This window comes from Nannobrachium achirus, assembly GCF_963921795.1.
Source record: "Nannobrachium achirus genome assembly, chromosome: 12".
NCBI classification, from domain to species: domain Eukaryota; kingdom Metazoa; phylum Chordata; class Actinopteri; order Myctophiformes; family Myctophidae; genus Nannobrachium; species Nannobrachium achirus.
Window position 1 is genome coordinate 35,493,850 of NC_137832.1, and position 25,825 is coordinate 35,519,674.

Consider the following 25,825-nt stretch of genomic DNA (forward strand, 5'->3'; position numbering starts at 1 on the left):
GTGTAATGTAGGGGAAAAGTGGACTGGTGTTGTTACAGGCTTATTATTATGCACTACTATGAAAAAAACACATCAAACTATTGGCGTACACCATGATGGATCGTTCCGAGTCTGACTGCTGCTTCAGCGCAGCCCAATATTCTTTGTGGCGGTGAACTTTGTGACGACCGAGAACTGCGGGCTGGAGTTTCCTGTCTTGCAACAGCAGAGGTAAAAAAAAAAAAAAAAAAAAAACACACAAGCAAAAAAGCAGTAGTCTGTCTGTCCTATCAACGTGTAGGCCACAGTGCTATTGTTATTGTTTTATCTTGATCAAGAACTGAACAGGAATGTTATCAATGGCATTCCAAATTATGCCAACCAACTACCAAGACACCTGCTGCTTTTTTCCAGCTACTGGTTTGGAGTGAAAGTGACTATTCATGTGTAGCCTACATGTCATTTATGTGTAGTTAAGACATACTTCAAAACAAAGATACAGTCACAACAAAACAAACAGAGTGTGTCATGGTTTAAAAAGGAATGCATATTAGTGACATGTTCAGTGGCTGCCCACTTAAACAGGTCAAATATAGGTTATAGGCTATAGGACCCAATGGTGAATAAAGTAAACTTCACGGTTCACATGATGCCATTGCCACACACACACACACACACACACACACACACACACACACACACACACACACACACACACACACACACACACACACACACACACACAAGTTTAAGAGTATAGTACATTAAACATACATTAAACATTCACACCTTTCCTCCAGGGCAGACTATGGGGAGGGGAAGAGAGGGAGGAGTGGGATAAGATGGAGGAGGGGAAGGAGCCAGTATGAACAGACACACCCAGTCCAACAAAGTGAGTGAGAGACAAGGAATAATGTGTTGAGCAATGGGTGGGTGTGGCTATCTTACTTTAGGGAAAACAGATAAACTGAGTTTGCCAAGTGCGGCAGTGTGGCAGGAGTTATAGTCCTGAATACACTTTTATTTGAACACTGTTATACCCTCGAACACACACATACACATTCACTCAGCCACTCTCTCTTGTGTGCTCTTCCAGCAATCTACAACCAGACTACAGGAGCAGCTTCCACTGCGGAGAAAACAAGGAAATAGAGAGAGAGAGAGAGAGAGAGAGAGACAGACACAGCCCAGTAAAAACTTTAGCAGACATGAAGGACAAAGTGAAGAGAGGAGGAGCAGCTGGAAGAAGTCCGGAGACGTCTGGTGAGAAACAGCACTGTATTTTTCTTCTTTATTGCTCCACACTTCCTTCCATTTGTTTCCCTTTTTCATCTGGTGCCTCCCTCACTGAGCAGTGTGAGGAGGGTGGGAGATTTAGCACAGCTCTGCTGGTTTGAATAAGCCCCAGTGCTACTGTCTTATCTCTGCTTCTCGCAGTGTTTGTTACTTCTTGGTTTAGGAATGTCTGCAGGAGAATGTGTTAGCTTTCCACGCAGCTGTAACGTGAAGCACTCCATGCGAAAATACTATGATGCTACCTCGTTCGGAATCCCATGGGAATATGTCTAAATATGAATTTAAGATACAGGTATCATTACATCTTGTCCAGTGATTTATTATCACACTCAAAGAACATAATTATACCTCTCCTCTTCACTTTTCTTGTCTTCCTTTTTTATTTAATCCCACTCCTCTCTTTTCGTGCATGCACCAATCTGCTTTGGCCATGAACTGATCCCCACCCCTCTCCTTCTCATGACGGATGGATGTGAGTAATGTACAGTTGTTGTGTATGTTGGCGTTTCTCCAGTATGCCCTGAGGTGTGACTCCCCTCAAAGGGACACTTACCTCTAGGGGGGACAGGATGATTGGCATTATGTAATTTGGAAGAAACCATGTGAATTGTGTTTAATAAGATAATAAGACATACTGCCATTAATCCCTGGAGGGAAATGCAGGCCATATATAGCAGTAATAGCAGTGAGAATGAAACACAGAAGAGGTACAGGTAAGAATAAGAGCCAACCCCAGATAAATAAGAATACATAAAGATAACATAAAATACTTTGCTGCTTGCCCTAGGATCTGCACTGGATCTCTGAGTGAGGGAATAAGTGAAAATATGAACACAGTCTACTGTCTCGCTGTGCCTATCAACACTGAGTATATGAATGAATTATGTACAATCTACGTACAGTGAGATGGCTGCTAGCAGTATTTGAAGAGTTTAAAATAAACAACAGATCAACTGTAAAACAAACACATACAGTATTGCACTGAAACAATACTATGCTCTGTAGTAGCGGCACAGCAGCTCCAATATGAAAGAAGCAGATCATTTAAGGCATGCACAGAGGAGGGGCGGTTTTCCATCCAATCACAAACAGAAACATTTTTTTCGCTGGGTGCAGCTCAGGAACACACTGGGCCCAGATTGACTACAGGCACTGAGGAATTACACTGCTATAACTTGTGGCTGTGTACATATAATACTGTATCCTGAATATTTGGGCTCATGTTGATCAGGTGCCATTGGAACACATGCTGTACCCGTTAGAATCAGAATCATTTGTTTTTGTGCAAGCTCCATCGTTTGATTGTTTCCAGAAAAGAGAAGGGAAAACAAAAGAAGGAATACAAAAAGAGACATCTACATATTTATTTACACATAGCATATCCATCCAAACATTTATTTACATGAGATTTCGAACAAAAAGGTACATGAGCATAGCAGTTGTTCCTACATGAGTGCAAGAAAAGTGTTTGTGCATGTACAGTACATGAAGATTAAGGTGCTGCAGAGTATCTGCAAGTTCAAGTTCAACCAGTCGATGAAAACAAAAGTCCATGGCCAATCTGATGACAGGCGATGGTCATGCCTTGTTCAAGAATCTGTTCATAGTATGCCATCTTGCAGTAGGGCTGCAATTATCGATTATGTTCAATTGAATGATTGAGTAGCATTTTTCAACTAATTAATTAACCTCCCAAGCCCTATTTTATATTTTGGCACACTAAAGAGTTCCAAAAATAGTGAAAATATATATATTTTTTCTCACTATTTTGTTTTTGACATTTACAAAAACATTTCACCTGTATTAATGGCGTGCCCAAATTAGGGATTGGTTATTACATTGATTAGTTCAGTTAACTGTTGCACCCCTACTATGGTGCACTCACATTTATGTGGTTTCAGTTTGTTGCTGTATGCACATGCCAGCATTAGGTGTGGTTGTCCCTTTGCCCTGAGATGGCATGAAAGCTTATAGTTAAAATCAACAGGTTTAGTCACCCTTCCAAGTTAATGAACACGCTGAGTCCTGCTCTTCCCCTATGTATCTATGTCTCAGCTTCTAGTGTGTGTGTGTGTGTGTGTGTGTGTGTGTGTGTGTGTGTGTGTGTGTGTGTGTGTGTGTGTGTGCGTGTGCGTGTGCGTGTGTGCATGTGTGCGTGTGTGCGTGTGTGTATTTGAAAGAGAGAGAACGAGAGAGACACACCCCACTTTCATTTTCTCACAGACTCACACATTTTACTTTTACATGTACACCTTCAGGCACTCTCACTCACACGCCCACATGTCCACAGGCATTATAGTACAGTTCATGACATGTCCACAGGCATTATAGTACAGTTCATGACATGTCCACAGGCATTTGGCAGAGGAGAGTTTGTGCAATTATGCCTCAGCTAAAACCATTTTGATAGGATATTGTTCTATCAATGGATAATTATGAATTCAGTCATAAAGTTTGTCACTCACTAAACCTTGATATTCTTATATTTCCCCCCTCAGTCCCAACAGAGGTCCCAATATGCAGTATAAAAGTGCCTGTTGGTATCAAACAGGAAGAGGACACATCATTTCCTGTGAAGATTCATGGGGCAGGGGTAGAACCATTTGAGATGCAGGTAAAACATCTCTCTGGGCATTTACCCAAGCTCTTGCTCGCTTATCACCTGTCATGTTATCAAAATGATCAATACCGGTAATCAAAATAATAGAAATGCTGGGAAATGTCTTGGGTGATGGTGTTGTTGTTGTTGTTGTTAAACCACGTGTTTTGCAGGTCCATGGCTTTTGGCTGGTCCAAGATGCAGTAATGGCCCTCATGGCTAAAGAAGAAGTATGTCCACGTTCCAACCTGTCTTTGTCACTTTCTGGGATGACTCTGGACCCCCTTGCAGAACTACAAACCCTGAAGGGTCTCAAACCAGGATCTTCCCTCCGCCTGGTTGAAGGTAACTTAGTCTCTCTCACTTTCCCTATGTTTGCTGCTATTTGCTTTCTCTTCCAGCTGGCATTTTATAGCATGCACCTGATTTTTACCATGACAAGTCATTATCACAGTACAAATCAGTAAATGCCAACAATGGTTAGCCAACAATGATTTTGTTGCTAAGTTTGCATTTATTTTTAGATGGCCACTATGTATGTATATGTATTTTTAACTTATTATTAAATTGTATTATGTAATCATTGTAGACATTTCTGTCTTTGAGGATTTGTAGATAGGCTCTGTCATAGCTATTATATTTGTTTATATCACATTTTTGTCTATTAGTTCTGGGATAAATATCTAAATCTAAGATCTAAATGCTCTCAATAGGTTGCAACGCAAAAATAGGTGAACTAGGCGTTAGTTAATAGTTGTTTATATGCCAATTACAATGACTCAAATGTTAACAGTTCTATGTAAAACCGCTATCTCAGCTTTTCGTGTCACATGATGTGGAAGTGACTTACAGTTGCTGTACTGGTTTAGAGATCACATCTGTCTGTCAACAAGTTAGGCAATCTCTCACCTTCTAGCTATGAATGCACTAATAATACTGGCCCTGGTCTGTTCCTTCACATTTAGCCTGTCATATTTACCCTGTGGACGAGGTAGGCATACCTATTAATTAGGGATGAGCCTGTTACAAACTCGATAACACATTTATTGAGTTTCCGGTGTCATTAAGCTTTGGGCTTATCATGCCTCTTATCGAACATAGCGGCCCATGACGTCATGTTTAAAAAGAGGTGATCAAGAATTTATTACAGTACTATTTATGATATAAAGCCATTTAACACTTATTGCACATTAATAAATGGTTGTTTTAATGATAGGCATTTCCTTTTTACTTTTGTCAATTGTCATTTTATAGATGGTGGTCAGCAAAACTCACAACAACAGGCCAATAAAAAAGATACCAGTTCTGTTCAGAATTTGTCATCTCGCGTCTTTCCACAAAATATTAGAAAACGCTCAATGGTGGGCTCGATAAAAGCCCGGCTCAATAAGCAGGATTGATAAGGTGCTCATTATCAATACAATATAACGAGCTCCATCCCTACTATTAATTACATAGCAGTTTACTGTATTTGAAATACCACCCTCCTGTGTCTCCTGCACGTAAATACATTCTTGACTCCCAAACCATAACTCTTTCAGGAAATAAGGAAATTTATCCCATGAGCCAGTGATTTATTTGGGTTATTAACATTGTATAGTGTATTTATATTAGATAGGCATTAGTAATTTGAGGGAACATAATGTTGTAATGGAGCATACAATTCTTCTAGTCTTAAAGATTTAGACATGGTTTGTACACAGGAATTCAGATTATTATAGTTTTATATGAGTTATCTGCATTTGCAGATGTTGTACAGCCTTTGCTGTGACAACAAAGAAAGCCTGTGTTATGTCTTTGGGCAAATCGTGTATATGTATATCATTCCAGAGCCCTACTCTCCCCGTTCGGCCAGGATGCATCTGGCCCGTGTGCTGGAGCTACTGAGAGCATCTGGGCCTCAAGATGCATTGAAAGATGGATGCTCACCCAGTGTATTGGAGACACTGACATATACACACACTGCAGGTACACACATACAACACGGTGCACATACAAAAAGTATAGCATGCCATAAACAAAAGGAATTGGAACAATGCGACTATTCTACAATCTTGGAGTCTGGGAGCTTGTGGTCACACAGTGGCTAATTGCTTACTAATCAATCACCTTCTCAGATCCGTACCCTGATATTAACCATTCTAAATCCATACCTAAATATAACCATCCCTATAATAATGTCTAAACACAACCATTTTATGTTAAACCGGAAGTTAGGTTGGCTCCACTCGGCCCTGGCTGTTCTCGCAATGTGTGAATTGGCCAGCTCAGGAGCCACTTACCTAAGGAAAAATATGATGACGATGACGTCTATCACTGCTTTTGTGTTTTGTACTGCAACAAACATAGTGAAAAGAGAACTGCTTGTGTGCGATTTTTTATTGGTGTAGACTCTGGCTCAAGTAATGGAAAGAGTCTGAAGCGCTCCTCAAGCAACACTAAAACTGAGCCAGCCAACCAGGATGGAGGCCCCCCGGAGCACCTCCTCCCCGGATCACCAGAGAGACCCCTGATGGCCTTGCTGCCACACAGTTCCCAGCCAGAGGTACTACACACAAAGCCAGGATCTGTTTCTAGTTCAGACTGGTTCTGCCCACATGCACAGGGGGTTAGCATTGAGTTTGTTGGTTTGAAAACAAAAAAAGGGGGGCTAGTTCGTTTGGTATTTCACAGCAGTGGTGGAAAAAGTACTCAAATGTTTTACTTAAGTAAAAGTATCAATGCTGTGATGTAGAAATACTCTGTTAGGGTGCACACACACCAAAATATGGTCGCTAGCAGATAAACTCTTTTGATGCGCGGCGACTAAAAACACCATGATTCGCTGTCTTTGGCGCATTCTGTGCCAAAGACAGCGACGCGCCTGTCAGCACCGGGACCCTCCCCATTCCGCCTTCGACTCACCTGATTGGACAGAGGGGAAAAACCGGAGCTCCAGCATAAACGCAAGGTTGGCGCGGCGCGCAGATATCCTCCACTGACATGAAACCGCCCCCTTCCCATTGAAATGCATTTTGGTGTGTGTGCACCCTTAGGGTGCCCTCACACCAAAATACCTAGAGTGGAATCATTTCAATGAGAATGTTTCTTTTTTGCAGAAATCCTCTACTGGCAAAAAAACGCTCCATTCTCATTGAAATGCATTGGCGGATTCCACTCTAGGTATTTTGTTGTGAGGGCACCCTTAGGCTGCACCCACACCAAAGGGGCTAGTCCCAGTTGGGCGGTGTCCCAGTTGGGCGAACAGACTGTAAAGCAAGCGATCTTCATCCCATTCATGCGATTATCGTGCGCTTGCCCAGGCCTTACGGCCTGCGCATAAATATAACGATTGCATTCACCAAGGCTTCGTAACTCGCGCGGCCGGCAGAGTGCGGCCGGCAGGGCACGGCCGGCGCTCGGGCGCGAAGAGCAGGACCAAGGTCCGCTGGCCTTCGCGCCGCTTGCAATGTCGTGGACAATAATTACAGTCTGTTCGCCCAACTGGGACACCGCCCAACTGGGACTAGCCCCTTTGGTGTGGGTGCAGCATCGCGACACTTTGTGAGCTTGTAGATCAGCTATTTTAAAATGTCCAAAATGTATATAGGGTTGAAGTGGTTAATGTGTGTTTTGTAATAAGAATCAAAATCTACAAAGTAACTAGTACGTTTTCAAATAAATGTAGTGGAGTAAAAGTATTCAAAGCATTCAAAATTGGAAATACTCAACTAAAGTACAAATACCTCAAAACTGTACTTAAGTACTGTCTGTTGTGTACAAAATGTCACATACACACTCTTTCTAACTTCATCTCCTATCAGAATCCCAGCTATCTGAGGGACTTGTCACTCAGTTGTTGGAATCCACCACCTGGACACAGGAAGCTACAAGGGGACTTCCTGTATATCACTGTGGTCACACTAGAAGGACGCCGTTATGACGTCACATCCTGTCCAAAAGGATTCTATCTCAATAGGTAAACATTACTTTGTCATATTATTATTTTTTAAATCAGACAAGGACAACATTTTGAGGTCATGCGATGGTCAATATAGCAAAACATTTATTGTGTGTGCGCGCATCATTTTATAATAAAACAGACATGGTACATAAACAGTAATTATGAGAGATCTGTTTAATACATTGGCCAAATATGCACACCATTTTCTCCACCTCTTTTTTGGAGTAGGTTATCTGTTGTAGAAGTACTTGTTTTATCAAAGAGGCCAGCAGTAGGACATGTTTTCTGAAGCCATTATTTTGTAATTGCCTTTTTACTTGCTGCCAAGCAAATCTTAAGGAGGTAAGAGTCATCTTTACTAGGGATACAGTATGTCCGAGATAGGGTTTTTGAAATGAATGTTACGACAAGAAAGTCTGAATAACAGGACAAGACTAGAAAAACATGAGCACGATCAACCTGGATCTCTCTGCATTCCCTCCAACAGCACAGTCAGTTTGTTTAGATTTCTGTTTGGGAGTGATAAAAAAAAGCTACTGTAATGTAGTTTTTCCCAGCAGAAGTCTCTCCAGGTCATAGAGTTCATAGAGAGTTGATAGTGTTTTCCATTTGTCATATTATTTCAAACTATTGTTTTTTTTTATACGATTAACCATCTCTCTCTGTCTCTCTGTCTCTCTCTTCTCCCAGGTCCACAGAGGAGGTGTTTGATCCCCGTCCTGCCCAATCTTCCTCTGTCTGCCACTGCCTCACTGATCTGCTCTGCCACATCAGTCCAAGCTTCAAGCAAGCCCTCACCACTCTCAAAATGAGGTAACGGTGACACACATTTATGATTTATGATTTTCCAAGAAGTATTATGAACTGAACCCCCACACATTTGTTTTATGAAAAAAGACGATCTACAAGCTCACAACGAGTCACATTGTAATGCGTTGTAGCATATATAGTAGAGCATATATAGTTTATTTTTGTTTGGAAATATAATGGCATGCCCAAAATAGAGAAGCCATAGTTGTTAATTAGTTAAAGTGGTTAATTTGTACAAGAGGTCATTTTGTTTTGTTTGCAATGAATGTATTGCTTGTAATATAACTTATGTAATTTGTCCATGTATCCTCAAGACCTCAACAACCTCCAGTAGAGGTGCTACCCACTCCTTACCGCACCCGAAGTTGGCTGGGACCCTCCTGTGCCTCCCGCACACACAGAAATGCCTTCAGTAGGCTAGGTCTAGATGAACAGGCAACATCACAGGTTTGTTGCAGGGGAGGAATCTGTTTGGCATTCATGAGTCAGTCTTTTGTGCTGCTGCCAACAATAATCTTGAGTGTGTATGTGCGGGTGTGTGTGCATGTGTGCATGTGTGTATGCGTGTGTGCGTGCGTGCGTGTAGGTTTCAGATTGGAATGAAGAGTTGCAAGTAGCCAGAGATCTCCCCCAGGGAAGTTTGGAGGAGAGATTGCAGAGAGATAAAGCTCTGCTACAGGTAACCCTGAAAGTCATCCAATAAAGCAGTGGGAAACAAGTGAGAACTTGTTCATATATCATGCATTGCTTATTCATATTTTGCCCTACCTCTTTTCTCAGGTGAACAGTGCATTCGTGTGGGCCGTGACTCAGGGAGCAGAGACAGTGATGGATGGTTTTGTGGAGCCCATCAATGGAAACCCTGAGGACCCTGCCTTCCTATGGAATGGTCTGTTCATGAGCCAGGGGGCAGCGAGTGCAGCACTCGGCGGGGAGAGGGGCCGCAGGTGAAAAAAACAACACTAGTGCCACAAGTTGTAAAGATGAATATATACTGTGGATATATATATACACACATACACACACTGTCTAGAGGTGTAATGATATATTAACTGCATCGAAGAATCAATTTTAATTTGCAACGATCTACTCCATCGTTATGCAAACAGCAAAATATGCAAATAATCGTATCGAATCCTTTTGCAATGCAAATAATTTAATCGAATCGTTTTGCAATGCAAATAATCAATTGTATCAATACAAAGTACTGGTGCGTTGTATTTAGCAATTTTAGGAAGAAAAATCGAACCTCTGTTCGAAGTGGAGCTGTGTGTGTGTGTGTGTGTGTGTGTGTGTGTGTGTGTGTGTGTGTGTGTGTGTGTGTGTGTGTGTGTGTGTGTGTGTGTATTGCAGTTGATGCTCAGGCTAGACTGATAGCAGCCTCTCTGGTCACTCAGTGGTATTCAGGCTACACATTCCTCAGGCTACACATTCCTCAGGCTACACATTCCTCAGGCTACATACAGACAGACAGACAGACAGACAGACAGACACACACACCCACAGACACACACGGCCACGTATAGGGGAGCCTGTGTTCCACACAGCTCCAAAAAGAGAAAGAGGTGTTTAATTACTTTTCCATTACATTATGTCTCTGTGTTCATGTCAAGGTGCAGGTTTGTCCATATGTGTTCAAATACAATATCCAAGTATTTGCCAGAGAATCAGTGTGTTTTTCTTTTTTTTTAATACTTTTTATTGCAATGATTTACATTTTTTACATTTATTATTTTACATTTTATGTACATATTTGCAGTTATTTTCTTTTTTTTTAAAGAATCAGTGTGTTGACTTATTTATATCCATAATAATACAGTTTTCCCTAAAGAACCTGCACTCTCCACACATTTCAAACAGTTACATTTCTTTTTTGCTAAATAGTTACTGCATCGATTTTAAATAATTGAATCGTATAGTATCATTATATCACCATGAATTAACCAATATCGTCCATGTATCATATCGTCAACCATGCATTGTGAATACTGTCACTTTATTATATCACTTGTTAATTTAAATCTGTTCTTTTTTTGAAGAGCGACACCATTGTGTGACAGAGCATGAACTAGGCAGGTCGTTAGAAGGTCTGTTTTGCTTGTGTCATGACATGTTATAGTACTGTAATGAACTCAGCTCATTGAATTCCTTATGTTTTTATCTACTTGCAGGGCTGCCCAGAGGCTGGAGCTGAATGGGGTACAACTATACAGCAACCTGGAGGGAGGGCTACAAGGGCTACACACTCTGCCTACAGCCACCGTAGACTACAGAGGAGTGCGTCTGTCTGCGCAGGGTTTGGCCCCTGGCTTGGAAGGCTCTGACCAGGGCCAGGAATCGACAGCTGCTGCAAGGTACTGTTTTTGCGACCATAGGTCGCATTTACTACCAAAACCTCCACCGGCTGTCTGTCAGTGAGTGAGTCAGTCACACTTTTGCCCTGCTCATATCTCCACAACCGTTGCCCCCATCCATGCCAAATTTTGCACACACACTCCTTACCTGCCAAACTACAACCTCCAAGGACCCCCGGAGCCCCAGGGACCCCCAGGTCCCTGGGGGACCCCCAGATGTTAAAAATGACCAAATGTGCTCACACGTCACACGTCACACTTTTTCCCTGCTTATATCTCCGCACCCGTTGACCCGATCCATGCCAGATTTTACACACACACTCCTTGCCTGCCAAACTACAACCTCCAAGGACCCCCGGAGCCCCAGGGACCCCCAGGTCCCTGGGGGACCCCCAGATGTAAAAAATGACCAAATGTGAAAAAATGACCAAATGACCACCCCAACGGGGCTGCTCACGTGGAATTCCCGGGGACCACCGACTCCTGGTGCTCCAGAACGGATGCAAAAGTGGTGGCGCCCCCAGTGGAGGACCCCCTGTCACTGCAGCGCACATAAAATGCCGTAACTCGGGCTATGAGCGTCCGGGAGAGCCGGGGCCGGTACCTATTCGTCCGCCAAGGCAACGCGGAGACCCCACCCCTCATTTCTCACATGGCCCTATTGTAGCGCCACCTTCAGGCTGATTTTTAAAACACATTTTTGGACACTGCTCCTACAGTTTTTGCCCTAAAATCACGAATATCACTACACAGCATGTCTACACTCATGTCATCAACATGGATCAGGAACATTTTGGAAAAACACATTTTTGCCCTATTTGGGGAGATAAGCCACCTACGGTCGCTTATCTCCCGATTAGGGAGTCTTACTGGTATAGAACCATTCTACAAGGAAGTCATCAGAATCTTTGATTGCGACCAAAGGTCGCATTATACCCTGATAAATCTCGTAGCTTGTCTGACTGTCAGTATTGTCTGACTGTCAGTACAGGAAGTGATGTCATGTGATGTCAGTGAGTCACAGTGATGTGGTACAGAATGACTCATATATGGGCATAAAAAGGATGTCACGTGACATCACCTCCTGTACTGACAGTCAGACAAGCTACGAGATTTCTCAGGGTATAAAAGTCCATAATATTATGGTAATTCTCAGAAAAAGAAAAAAAAAACTTTTATGCCCATACATGGAGATTTCTGATGTCATAAATCCCAGGCCGAAAATTAGAATGTTAGGGTACCCCCTTATGCCCATATATGGAGATCCACAGGCATCAAACCAAGGCCCTAACCCACCAAGGCCCTGCTTGGCATTACTAATTAACGTACGTTTTATGCCCATGTATGGAGATTCCTATATTGTCAATATTAAGGGCTTGATGCCCATATATGGTGAAGTCACCCTGATGTGTCTTACTAGTATGTCTAGATCAGGCGATGGTGTGTGTCACCCAGTGAGCACAACCTGTTTCTGAGGTCATTGTGTTTTCCCACAAATATAGATAATCTCCCAGGCATCCATCGTTGCCTGTGCTATCCAACTGAGGGCTGGTGAATCAGTCTGAGCCAGCTGATGCAAACGTGACAGCCCTACCCAGCAGTGGTTACCAAGGGCTACACTAAATGCCTGAGTGATGATCGGTCTTATTTGATCATTTGCCTTACTTGGTCACGAAGGCAACAAGAAGAAATTCAGAGCACGGTGGCACTTATATTTCCCCAGATCATTCTGCTACTGCCGTATCAGCCCTTATCCAACTGAGAGCAGGCCCAAAGCTCACATGCTCACATTGCGTTGCGATGCATTGCGTTGTAAAGAAGCTTGTTGATTGCCTATTTTTGTCGAAGAGATTTTCTATAGAAGGAAAAAAGTAGGCTATAGACCTGTGGGGGACCCTGGTCAACGGAATATACAGGTAGTAAGTTAAGTACTGTAAATGGCTAAGCAGTATGGTCACTTTAGCTGCACTGATTGGTCAGCTGCCATATGCTGACCAATCAGGACAAGTTTATCACCTGCTTGGTCCTTTTATCTCTCCTCACCCAAGGCAAATAAAGGCTGAGTATGTAATACAGATGTTTTTAAAATGTTGTCTGCTCCTCCTTAGAAAACGCCCCCACCTGCTCTCGCATCCTAAACCCCTTAACTGCCAGCAAATTCATCACTGTTTTTGATTCTACTGTAACTGCCCCAGCTCCCCACCAGTCCATTGACGATCATCTCACTTATTTTAGCCCTGGTTAAATGACCAAATTAGAGCTCTTAAAAGAGAGCTAGGAAATCCTCCAAATTACATGTCTGTTAGGGATGCAACTTGCAAGAGCAAAAATATCTTTCCACCATGATTTCTAATAATCCTGCCTGCTTCTTCTGACCACTGTGAGAAATTTCTTTTAAACTTTTTTACTGAAAAGATTTATTTGAACAGATCAGAGATGGCCAACATCCAATCACCCGCAATTACCCCCAACTCCCATGGTCCCCCCAATGGCTCCTTCTCCTCCTTTGAAATTATATCCTTAGAAATGCTTCTCACAACCATCTCTCTTATGATGTCCTCCTCCTGTAACCTAGACATCGTACCCACTCGACTTCTGAAGGAGAAGTGAGGACTCTGTTGGTCCTCACATTGTATTATTAGTTAACAGCATTACAACATGTAGTTTAAAAACAAAAGGAAGCCAGGTCTTTGCTATCAAGGCACCTATTCTTTGGAATGCTCTGCCCCTGGAGATCAGTCTTGTTGAGTCTGTCCCCCATTTGATCAGTGATCTACAAGCTCACAACGGTTGCATCTGCGACGCGACGTGAGCTTGTATGTCAGCTGTTCTCCGGAAGTGTCCCACAGATAATGCTACAGTAAATTCTCCCAGAAACAGGTGGATAGATCAGCTTTTAATGCCTACTCCTCCTGATTATAATCTATCTGCACTTGATTTCCACTGGTGTAGTATGCAGTTATTTATCTGCATTATTATTCATCTGCATTGTTTTTTGTTTTCTTTCGTTGTTTCTTTTGTAAAGCACTTCATAATAACGCAGTTTTGAAAGGTGTTCTATATAAATCAAGTTATTATTATTATTATTATAAAAGGCATCATGTTAACTCTGGTTCTATACTCTCTGTTTGCCAGGGGCTTGCTGTATGGGGTGAACGCAGGACCCCAGGAATCCTCCCAACGGCGACAACTCCTTGCACTCCTGGCTCAGTCCGCCAAGGCTCTCTCCCTCCAGAGGCATCCTGTTCTGGCTCCCAATGGTCACCAGGTACCACTGTTCACCTCAGTGGATGCCCAGGGACTGGTGGGGGCCGATGGTAGGTTCTACCTGCTGGATCTATTCAGGACTCTCCCAGCTGATGCCAACTACTGCAAGGACGTACCACAAGATGATGAACAACTCCTCCAAGAGGGGGAAGACGCAGAAAGGTCCCGAAATGGTATAGAGGAGGGTTGGCCAGTGAATTACCACACTGACACTGGTCTGCCCAAGAGCTTTCCCCACGGCCTCTGCAGACTGAGGCCAGAACTGCTGCAAGACTTCATCCAGCACAAGTAATTGCTGCACTAATTTTAAGACCTGACATAAGCCCTGTTTTCTTTTTCTTTTTTTTTGTCACTTACATTTTTATTAAAGACTAACACAAAATACAATGACATAAACATACACCAAAATAGTTGACAGCTATTTACAAGACAATTCTGGATTATTCACAACAACATCAAACAGGTTCTTGAAACAGTATTTATCATTTTCTGGGGCGCGTATACATTTACTAGAATCACAAGTTCATTATCTAGTCTACATTTCATTATAATATACCTTCCTTCTTTTTTTCACTTAAATCTTTATCACACTTTCGATATAAGCCCTGTTTGCCTTTCCTCTTTTTTATTACATTTTTATATTGTTCTTTACCGTTTTCAGACATTTACAGTTCACTGAACGTGTCAGGGAGAGGATGGAGGAGATTGGAGGCTTTGAGGAATGTGCAACAGCAGGTGAGGTCGACTATGTTGACCGGTCTAATAGAATGCCAATTGTAAAACCCTTAATAACCGTACCTAATCTTTGTATCAAACATATGGTCTACAATATCTACAGGTGACTCTCGAGCTACAGACACAGTACGAGCTGCTTGCAAGGACGTGGGTTCCGTCAGCGACATCATCTTTGAAATGCGCTTCAATCCAAACATCTTCACTCCGGGTAAAACCAGACACTGCACGCACACGTGTGCGCACACACACAGAAATCTATTGCTAGAAAATAAATTACTTTTTTCTTTTTGTTCTCGTTCAGGGATATCATTCCCTAGCGGTGAAGGTCCTTCTGTGAAGCTGCAAGAGAGGCTATTGAGAGAAGCTGCAGCGTTCGTCATCACACACCAGATACCTTCCTTTGTAAGTAGTAGTAGACTAACTCAGGGGTGTCGCACCAAGTTCTGGGCCCTGGGTACAAGGATTCACTGCGGACGCCCCATGAATGTTCTTCATAGGGGGAGGGGGTTTAACCCATTGGGAACACATTATTAAGCATTATTTTGTGCTTTAACTATTGAGAAATAGCAGATCTACGGTGCCGCGCTGCGAGCTTGTATATCTGCTATTTTTCAATAGCTAAAGTATAAAATAATTAAGGCCCCTCCACCTTGGCCCCCCCCCCCCCCCCCCGTGACACCCCTGGACGAACTCTACTCTTGTTCTATTCGTGGTCAGATACATCTGTTTTAAACATGTTACAAGCTCGCCATATGTCTGTGATTTACAGGTGGAGTATTGCCTGCAGAGTAATGAAGTGCCTGTGGATGGGGCTTCACTGAAACAGGCGCTGCACCAGAGAGGCATCAACCTGCGCTATCTTGGCCATGTGGTTAAGGCTATCAGCCAGTCGGAGCACAAGGAGCGCCTGAGGCATATAACGGTGTGTTTAACCACATGGACCCTAGAGTCCCTGTTCACAGCGTGTTGTAAATCGGCTATTTTGGCTATTTGACGTACAATGAAGTATAATGAAGTATACAGTATAGGGTTTACGTGGTAAAGCTATGGGAAAGAAATGGATTAGTTCTGATTATAGAATGGCTCACTAAACTGCCTTCTCTTGCATACCACCAGAGACTGGTCACAGGTGAAATTGTGGTTCGTTCAGCTCAGCGAATATTCAACAGTTTCCTCCAGGTACGTGCTAGTCTTCACAGTCCTGCCTCACAATGCCAGACCTCATGTTTGTGTGAGGAGATGTAACCGTGCAACCTTGCAACCACGGTAATATTCTTCTGTTCTATCTCTGTAGGGCGTGGAGGTGTCCAGTCTATCCGCGGCTGTCAGTCACTTCCTCTGCTGCCTGTTGGTTCAGCATTTCAGTCCCACAGTGGTAGCGGAGGAAACTAAGAAGAAGTCAAGGCGACGCGGCAGGGCCCAAGGGTCTGTGACCACAGAGAGCACGCCATGGAGCATGCTCACTGGAGCGGAACTGTGGAATATGATTGAACAGGAAGCTGCAGAGACATATGACTTCACTGACAGTCTGACGTGAGAACACCTGACGCTTGTTTTTTATGTCACACACATTTCACCATTGATAAATGTTTCAGTTATTGTCCGAAAAGTACAGTGGCTCATTGCTGCCATGTGGATTTCTGAGCGGTGCTAACCGCTCCCACATCTGGCTTGATGTCCATCCGTATGTCTGTCCGTTTGTCCCGTACAGCGTGGCTTGGCCAAGGGTGTTTTGAGCATGTATATAAGGACACCACTAATGCTGGCATGCTCTGAAATGTTCTTTACATTTTATGAGGTAAAAACAACATCTTTATGTGGTAAAAACTACATCCTATCCAATATATTAAAATTGGCTTGATTGGACGATTGAATACTTTATTAGCAGGAAAAGCATAGGACAGTACAGTTCAGATACAAGGTCTAATAGGATTGAAACCCAAGAAAGCACTATTTACAATTACAATTTACAATTTAGGCATTTAGCAGACGCTTTTAATCCAAAGCGACTTACAATAAGCAGGTAATACATCAATATAATAAGCAAGATAATATGTCAGTACATCAACAACAATACAACAAATGCATAGGAATATCAATCTAGAATAACAATATCATAGGTAGACCACGCACCTAAAAATGCTATCTAGCTTCATGTGTGGTCATCGAGGGAAGGGGAGTGTTACAGTAGTGCTATGGGTTTAGGTGGAGTCTGAAGAGGTGAGTCTTCAGTCCACGGTGGAAGCTAGGGAGTGAGTCTGTAGTTCTAAGTGCGTCAGGGAGGTTATTCAACAGTTTGGGGGCCAGGAGGGCAAATTGGCTAGGACGAGTGGATTTTTGTCCTGGGGTTTTTAGCGAGGGTTCTGTCAGCATCCTTGTGTTGGCTGATCAGTTTTTATCACATAAAGATGTCGTTTTTACCATATAAAGATATAGTTTTTACCACATAGTATGTTGTTTTTGTACCATATACTGTAAAGATGTTGTTTTTGCCACATAAAGATGTTGTTATAACGTCATACCCAACCTTCCTATCTATCTACTTGTATGGGCCGCTCTGTCCGTGACGTTAGTTCTCCATAATCTCGTCATAATCTCCATACATGGAGTTCTGTGCTCATACATACATTCATACACACAAAGCCAGATGTAGGAGCAGTTAGCACCCCTCAAAAATCCAAATGGTAGCAATGAGCCACTGTAGAAAAGCTATTGTCTACCAGTGTTGTTGTAGTGACGTCTATTACCTCTCTCTGACAGCTCTGGGCCAAACCACCTGGTAGAGCAGTATGGGGTTCAGAAGATGTCGCTACTTAGAGAGTTCTGTTTGAAAACAGGGATACAGGTAAGAGATCTTTGCAATACAGATCGAGAAGTATGACAGTGTTATTACCCTGTCAGAAATAAGTAAATGCCACTGAAGATGATCTTAAATACAAATATATTTGTATTAAATGTAGAACCATAATGCTTTTTATTGTCTTGCATACCCACTACGTCAGTTGAGACTGCGGGACTACTTCCTCGACCAAAGTAAAGCTCCAATTGGACCTGATGACATCATCAACATCGTCCCTGTCGTCAAGCACCTTGACATGCCGATCATCGATGCTTCAAAAGCATTTTGTGCTGCACAGAAGTCAATTCAGAAAGGTAGAGTTAGATTGTGGGTGGATTTTCACCTAAACGTAAAAGGGTTAACGTTGCTACTAATTACTGTCCAATTTCAAATTTGCCGTTCATTAAAGAAATTATGAAAAAGATAGTATAGTTACAACTCTTGTCAGTGGTTAAAGTCAATAATAATAATATGTTATTACATAATACATTTTGACAGCACCACAGTTTCTATACTGTCACTGACATACTTTCTTCCTCCCAAATTCTGTCATTGCCATTTCCCCCCATTGTGTACAGTCTTAGTCTTAAGCGAAGAAAAGAGAAAAAAACAAAGTGTCAAATTGTAGCCAACAACATTTTGAAGTGTTATTTGACCCCGTTAATGTTTTAAATCTATCAGGGCACTTTTATATGTTGTATGTTTTTTTATTCTGATGCTAATTTTATTTGATATTTATTTTGTGCTTATTTATTAAGTGCTGTATACATAAAATGTATTATTATATTATTAACTGTATGTTGAAAGTGAGTGTGGTGCATTTCCCTACCCAAGGTTTGTTGGACCAAGCCCATGAGCGTCTGAAAGAGTCGGCCTACCTGTTTGGTAGGGTGTGTGACGACCTCCACCCAGAGGCATGTTATTGCCTCAGCCTGCTGGCCAAGGTGGCCTTCCTACAGAGTCAAGTAGCAGAGGTAAGTCTACGTGTCCCAGTCCCACGATGACTGTGCTAGTCAAAACAAAACAAAAAACATAATACCTGTGACTTTATACTGTCTGTCAACATGTGTGGTAAAATGGTTGGTTAAGAGGTCATTATGTATTTGCGTCAGTGTAAATACATCTTCCAAAGATTATAACGTCCTCCATCCTTTAGGCTCGCAGTGTCCAACTGAAAGCAGTGGTTGTCAGTGAGAGAGTGCTTGGCTTTGACCATGCCAACACCATTCAGCAATATGTGAGTATACAAACATATTAGTTGTCTTGAGTGTTGAACGTTTAATGGACCACAATGGAAACAAGTCTTTTTGCGTCATCAATTAGCCGTGTTAAAATTTGTCTTAAGACATTTTTATTTCCAAATTTGTCTCGATATTTTCGCTTTGATGAACAATGCCCCTGTAATGCACTTTTATGGCAGGCAATCTATTTATTCCAAAAGGTATTTTCTTTGAACATTATAGATGAATAAAATAATTTACAGAAATGTCACCATCGAATTAAGGATACAGTAGTTTAAGTGCTATTGCTGTGTATTCGTACACAGGTTCTTTTGGCGGTGTATGTCTATGGTGGAGGAGAGAACACCCTGGCCCAGAAGTGTCTCTACAGAGCTCGTCAGCTAATGCTGACAGTCCATGGAGAGGACCATCCTTACACTGCCACACTGGATGTAGGTGTACTATCTGTATATATGTACTGATGTACTGTATACAATTGTAAGATATTTTATTTGATTTGATTTTTGACTTATTTTATTTTTCTGAATAATTCAAGTAATTTGGAAAGGTTCGTTTTATTACGAACAGTGACATTGTTAAAGTAAAACGGATGTTTGAGTGTTCATGCAATATGAACTTTTATTTTAAATTGAAATGTTAATTATAGGGGAAAAGGATAGGCATTAATAAGCTCTGAGCTTCGGCCTATGCCTTTTCGATCAGCTAGAAATTGCTGTAATGTTTTATGTTTTTGTGAAACTTTTGATGAGGATCGAAATAAACTAAACTAAACTAAACTAAACTGTAACACCTTAATACAATGAACATAGAAATAACCCTGGATATTTCACTTTCAAACATGTTTGGAGTCCTGGATATTTCACTTTCAAACATGTTTGGAGTCATTTTAACGTCAACTCAGGCTATTGTGAACACCCCGGACAGTTTTAAGTTGCATCTCTCATTCTATTCCTGTCCATTCACTTTGATTATAACTTTTGCAACCCAAAAACGTATCATCTCTTCGGGGAAGCCTACTGATTATTCCCACATAAGTTCATGAAAATTCAATAAATTCATGAAAAACACATAATTCACTAAAACGTGTCCTTGTAACCCACCATTATGTCTTTCCTTTTGTCCCAGAGCTGCCTCGGCTTGATTCTGACAGGAGAACAGGGGGGACCGTTCCTACAGAATGCACTCAAACTCAACACTTCCTTCTTTGGTCCCGCAGATCTCCGTACAGCTCTCAGGTAATTGAACCAAACCATGCGTAGCAAGCAGTTGTTTTCTAAAATGGACTAGAAGCTTGGTCCAATGCTTCAATGAGAATATGCCCAACCTTTTCACATCTTCTATCTCTCTTTTTTTCCCCTTCATGTCTTCATTTCCGTTCTGCTCAGCCAACACCTGTTGTCTCAGTGGATGTGTAGCAAGGGAGACTACCGCTCTGCTATGAACCATGAGAAAGAGGCCCTTGCTGCTTTCACCAGCATGGTCTGTATCCCTGTGTACTGTACTGCATGTGAACCTGAAGAGTACAAAATTGTCTGCGCCCATGTAGGCTGATGTTTCTGGTCTTTTCTCCCACAGTTTGGTGAAGATCACCCTCAGACACGTTGCAGCGCAGAGTTCCTGAGCACTATTACCCAGCAGGCTGTGCGTGTGGAACGTTCTCTCAGACAGGCAGCAGCTGACCAAACGGAGCATACAATAGAGGTAGGAGTATAGCATCACTGTCAGGTATAAACCTTGCATCTCCAGATTTAATCTTTTTATGTTCTTCCATAAATGAATGCGATATTTTATAATTAGTTATATGATGCACAGTGATGCACAAAAGTAGCGGAAATTGGCAATCTACAAGCTCACAATGTGCCGTGAGCTTGTAGATTTGCTATTTTTGAATTTTGGGCATTTTCACCTATCACATATGACCCAAAATACGGTTGAAAATGGGCAATTTTGTCTGTGTGGTTTATATTATTTAACCAATGAAAAGCGTTTACACTATCTTGTGCCTAAATAATAACTAATCTTAAGGCTACAACAATATACTGTAGACTCAATCACATGGTTTGTGACTTTGTGTACACCTCTCTCCCTACTCTGTCTTCAGTGCCTGACGCCCGCTACAGACACCATTTTGGAGCAGATGGTTCTGGTCACAGGGATCAGGAAGAATGGACAGAGGTGAGCATTCAATTCAAAATTGACATAAAACACTGTAAATCCAGAATCTCTCTCCAGCTTAAACAAAATGCCATTTTTCTGATTACTTGTGTTTTGCCTGTCACTTGTCATAATAAAACGAATAATGCATGCATATTGTTTTCTTAGTGACAGACTCCAGGAGTTCAAACAGAAGCTTTTGGCACAGAGGGCAGCAGAAGCAACGGAAGAGGCAAACAAAGTAAACGATGAGCGTGCCAACTCAGAGACAGAGAAAGGGGAAGAGAAAAGCTCTGATAACGTAACAAGTAGTGTAAAGGATGACGCAAGCCCAGTTAAAGAAATTTCCAGTGATAGCCTAGCAGACCAACTAGTGGAAAAGGCTGCAGTGGAGAGCTCCGACCCAGCAACAGTTGGTCATGCAGTGGAGCCAGTTGAGCAAACCCTAGACAAAGAGAATACGCTAACAGAAACAGGAGATAGTGTTAAACCAGCCTCCCAGCCTGGCCTAACAGTTAATGGTCATGCCGTGGAGACAGTTGAGCAAACCCAGGAGAAAGAGAATACGCGAACAGAAACAGAAGATAGTGTTAAGCCAGCCTCCCAGGCTGAGCTCACAGAGACAGTGAACGGAGAGGCAGAGTTTAGGTCTACAGGGGAGGAAACTCAGACCCCCAAAGCCAATGAAGAGGACAGTTTGACGGAGAATGAAGGGATAGCCATTGAAGTAATGACCAATGAGGTGGATAGGTCAGACACAGATGGGGCCAATGATGGCATCAATGGATATGTGGACATCCCTGCTAAACTATCAGAGCTTGACAATCAAGTGGCTTTGGCAGATATTGTCCTTCCAAAAGCCATCATAGCCAATGGAATAGTAGAGAAAGACATTGCAGTCAATGGAGTAGTGGAGACAACAGTCACAGCCAATGGAATAGCTGAGGAGTGACAACTGCAGGAATAGTGAATGTCCCAAAACACTGCTGTGACAGGCTTAAACTTTTGCTCATTCCTACTTGGATTTATTTAGCCGTTAAGAGTGGGGTGGTCAACCTGTGAGTATGAACTAAACAATAAGAGGACAGAGAGCGAGTGTTATTCTGTACTTCTCTCAAGGTGTTGTTGGAAACATTACAGACACTGGGAAAGGGTTCCAATATTAAAGCATACTTCTCAACAATAAACTTTTTACACAAATGAATCGACTATGGGCTTCTTCAATGTGGTCTAATTTGTTTTTGGAACATATAGTATATGTGCAAATATATGAATCTGCAAGACAAGGCATCCTAGATGTGTGCATCAATGCGCAAGTGGCATATTGAAAGTTTGTTTTGCTTTTTCAGAACCATCTGGTGGACACATTAGGGGTACAGTGACACATGTACAAATTGTACATACTAACTGCAAACATTGCAGTCGTTTTGCATAGTTTTGTGACTCAAGCAATAACCAATTTACAACATAAGTGCAAACAGACTGCAGTTTCTTTCAATTCATTATAAAATAAATATTTATTTTTGTTTCAATTTGAAAATTGAAAAGGTTATTTTACTTTAACCCCTTCACATTATGAACATGTACCCATAATTGGAAAAGAAAAACTTGATGGTGAGCAACTGTGTAATAAGTACCCTAAGGCATTCTGCTCTTCAGAGCAGCTGACAATGTCAGGACTAACCGATCCCTCCTCGGCATCTGGAAAGGCTCTGTCCACTGAGATGCCTGACGACCAGTCAGGGAAGAACACACACGGCAGAACAGATCTAGAACAACACTGTGTGTGTTATGGCCTGGGCTCCTTCTCATCCTGTGAAGGAGTAGCCGTCGGGCATTGAAAATCGTTTTATGTGTTTCCAGATTCCATCCTCAACATGAAACGGAACTTTATCAATCTCAGTCATTAATAAAAGGAGCCCCTGTTTAGTTCTCCATTCTCACTCTCAGCTCTGTTGTTCTCGCAGTATAATCTCCAGATCACCACAGTGTTGATATTGTGGCTCAGGTGGCGCTACCCAAGTGCATTGAGGTAGTTTGCTGAGGCCGTTTGAAGGGAAGCTGATGACGACAGTGTCGTTGAAGACATCAAGGAGCCGGGATGGACAAGACAGGGGTCTCTCCTCACACACAACTACAGCCTGAGCAATATAGCTGTAGTCTCGCTGGAATTCTCTCTCAATCATCCTAACAGGATCACAGAAAGCAAATGTCAGCTTGTCTCTCCCCTCCCACTTAGACCAGTGGTTTTCAAGTGTGTTGTGCCCAAAGCAAAATCTCAAGGCACACCTGTATTCATATGCTTGCAAAATAGCCTACATTTCACTTGTTTATTTTTATTATATTTTTTTTTAGGGTACACCATTTGCCTCTGTATTGGGAAAGTACTGATAGTGAATAAAGAATAACATTTTGTATAGTTAGTTGTATATTGCAATAATAATGGGTGCGGTTGTCAAAAATATCTCAATGCACAGAGGCGCACCATTTGGGAACCACTGGTATAGACAATATCCCTGCAAAAACAAACCTGTCCCGTATGCCAGAGAAGCTGTTTCCTATGATGGTCAACTGAGGCAGAGTTTCTATACTCCAGTTCTTCCAAAGCAGGTTGTTGTAAAGGGCTTTCCCACAATGCATCAGGTAGAAGAGGGTAGGCTTAGTTGTCAATCGCTTCCCTTCCTGATGAACAAATGGACACCAAAGATTTACTTCAACTCAGATTAAATTTAAAATATCTTTAAACTGAAGATAGTTGAATGTTTTTTGTCCTGTGCCCGACAGCAACGCATGTTTCCTAAACCCACCAGGATTGAGTTAAGATCCGCCTCGCTGAAACGCCCCTCTCAATAATCTTAAGTATGAAAGTGCATATGAACGTTAGACTTAGTGCAAAGCATTACTGTACCTACTACCTACCAATCCGTTACAATAATACACGCAGAATATGGCCAAAGCCATATCCAAACTACCGTATAACAATTTAACTGTTAGCCTAATCAGAAATAGTTTTTATTTTGAGCACAGTAGTGACAAATTAATAGCTTTTCTCAGTACGTTTTTCTTTTTAGCAAAGTTTACAGCACAGTACAAAGACAGTAAGTTTCTTTTTTTTAGCACAGTTTATTTTAATAGCTGTGCATTGTGCAAATGCAGACTTTTCTCTGTACAAGTTTTAAGATTATCTTCATGCCTTTACTCTAACTTTATCCACCCTCCATGTGTCCGGCAAGGATTTCAGCCACTCCTGGAAGTTCTGGCGTTTCCGCGAGGCAGGTCTTAACTCAAGCCTGGTGGGTTTAGGAAACACGCGACTGCAACAGGATGAAAACACAAGCCCACCTCATTCTCTGTGATTATGGTTAAACCCAGCTCTCTTAAGACATTCCTCTCCCCCGAGGAGAACACCGGATCATAGACACAGCAGTCTTTTAATGGTATCTAAAAAGATGCAGATCAACATGCAGTCATTAGAACCAGGTTACTATTCATATCTCTTGCCATGTTACCTTTACAGAACATTTTCTGACCTGAAGGGTGTCCAGAAGTAGTAGCAATATTGCAAGCTGATATCGAGCTGACACACAGGATGAGAAGGAGCCCAGGCCATAACACACACAGTGTCGTTCTAGATCTGTTCTGCCGTGTGTGTTCTTCTCGGACTGGTCGTCAGGCATCTCAGTGGACAGAGCCTTTCCAGACAGCGAGGAGGGATCGGTTAGTCCTGACGTTGTCAGCTGTTCTGAAGAGCAGAATGCCTTAGGGTATTACACAGAACACAGTTGCTTACCAAATCCAAACCATCAGCTCGACCAGTATAAAAGGACCCCAATGCAAACATCGATTACACTTTCTCGTGGTTTAAATCCTTTTAGTAGACCTTGTATCGGAAATGTACTGTCCTGTAGTATTCCTATGCAAACTTCTAACAAAGTATTCAATCAAGCAATCAAAGGTACATCTTAGATGAATTGAATGAATACACAGGACCCCAATGGAAACAAGCCATAGTGCTTTCTTGGGTTTATCCTTTTAGCATCCCTTTGTATGCAACTGTAGATCTGTGCTTTTTTGCAAACTGTCAATAAAGTATTCAATCAATCAATAACTCACCTTTCCATTCCCTCCAAAATTCCTCACATCTCAGATCAGACCTACAGAGGAAGGATATGTTAAAATGACTGTCTTCACATTCCAATAATCAATGTGCAATATATTAGGAGGTGACCTCATCATGAGATCCATCCTTCTTACTTACATAGTTTCTCTGATCCTTTGAATGGTTTTTCCAGTGTCCAGCTGATCCTGACATGCTGAGGCTGCCAGTGGTGGCTGAGCTCTCCGCGCTGCCCCTTTACGGCGCCGTGCCACCTGCCACTCCTCTCCCGTGTCCGACATCTTCAAAAGCACAAATACATCATTAAGTCACATATCATCTGATTAAAGACAGCACATTTCCAATAAATACAACACCATCTACCTCCGTCTCGTGGGACACGTGGGACTGTTTTGAGAGTAACACACCACTTTCCTCTTCCGAAGTTCCGGTAGCATAGCGGAACTGCATGTACTTGTGTTAGCATCAGGCTAGGCTAGCTAGCATATCAG

General features: G+C 42.2%; 2 protein-coding genes across 4 annotated transcripts; one reads left to right on the plus strand and one right to left on the minus strand.

The window, feature by feature from the left end:
- Nucleotides 1-26: 26 nt before the first annotated feature.
- LOC308296026 (clustered mitochondria protein homolog) lies at nucleotides 27-22,387 on the plus strand. Of its 3 annotated transcripts, none has more exons than XM_080739138.1 (29): nucleotides 27-210; nucleotides 1,076-1,242; nucleotides 3,774-3,889; nucleotides 4,048-4,219; nucleotides 5,705-5,842; nucleotides 6,265-6,482; nucleotides 7,678-7,832; nucleotides 8,508-8,630; nucleotides 8,942-9,074; nucleotides 9,214-9,306; nucleotides 9,408-9,574; nucleotides 10,799-10,981; nucleotides 14,117-14,536; nucleotides 14,910-14,983; nucleotides 15,087-15,191; nucleotides 15,285-15,385; nucleotides 15,753-15,905; nucleotides 16,100-16,162; nucleotides 16,278-16,516; nucleotides 17,744-17,828; nucleotides 17,986-18,136; nucleotides 18,657-18,796; nucleotides 18,979-19,059; nucleotides 19,369-19,494; nucleotides 20,189-20,298; nucleotides 20,449-20,542; nucleotides 20,639-20,764; nucleotides 21,165-21,238; nucleotides 21,386-22,387. In XM_080739138.1, the coding sequence occupies exons 2-29, from the start codon at nucleotides 1,188-1,190 to the stop codon at nucleotides 22,167-22,169; spliced, it is 4,479 nt and encodes a 1,492-aa protein (XP_080595264.1). In that variant the 5' UTR covers nucleotides 27-210; nucleotides 1,076-1,187; the 3' UTR covers nucleotides 22,170-22,387. The 3 variants fall into 3 exon arrangements, with proteins under 3 accessions (XP_080595264.1, XP_080595266.1, XP_080595265.1); XM_080739140.1 differs by having other exon boundaries at nucleotides 6,265-6,419; XM_080739139.1 differs by lacking the exon at nucleotides 27-210 and adding an exon at nucleotides 830-871.
- Nucleotides 22,388-23,163: 776 nt separating this feature from the next.
- On the minus strand, nucleotides 23,164-25,615 carry srrd (SRR1 domain containing; the record flags this gene model as incomplete). Its single annotated transcript, XM_080738606.1, has 6 exons — nucleotides 23,164-23,404; nucleotides 23,748-23,899; nucleotides 24,560-24,658; nucleotides 24,748-24,959; nucleotides 25,331-25,371; nucleotides 25,476-25,615. 6 exons carry the CDS (start codon nucleotides 25,613-25,615, stop codon nucleotides 23,164-23,166), a joined length of 885 nt encoding a protein of 294 aa, XP_080594732.1.
- Between the last annotated feature and the right edge of the window lie 210 nt (nucleotides 25,616-25,825).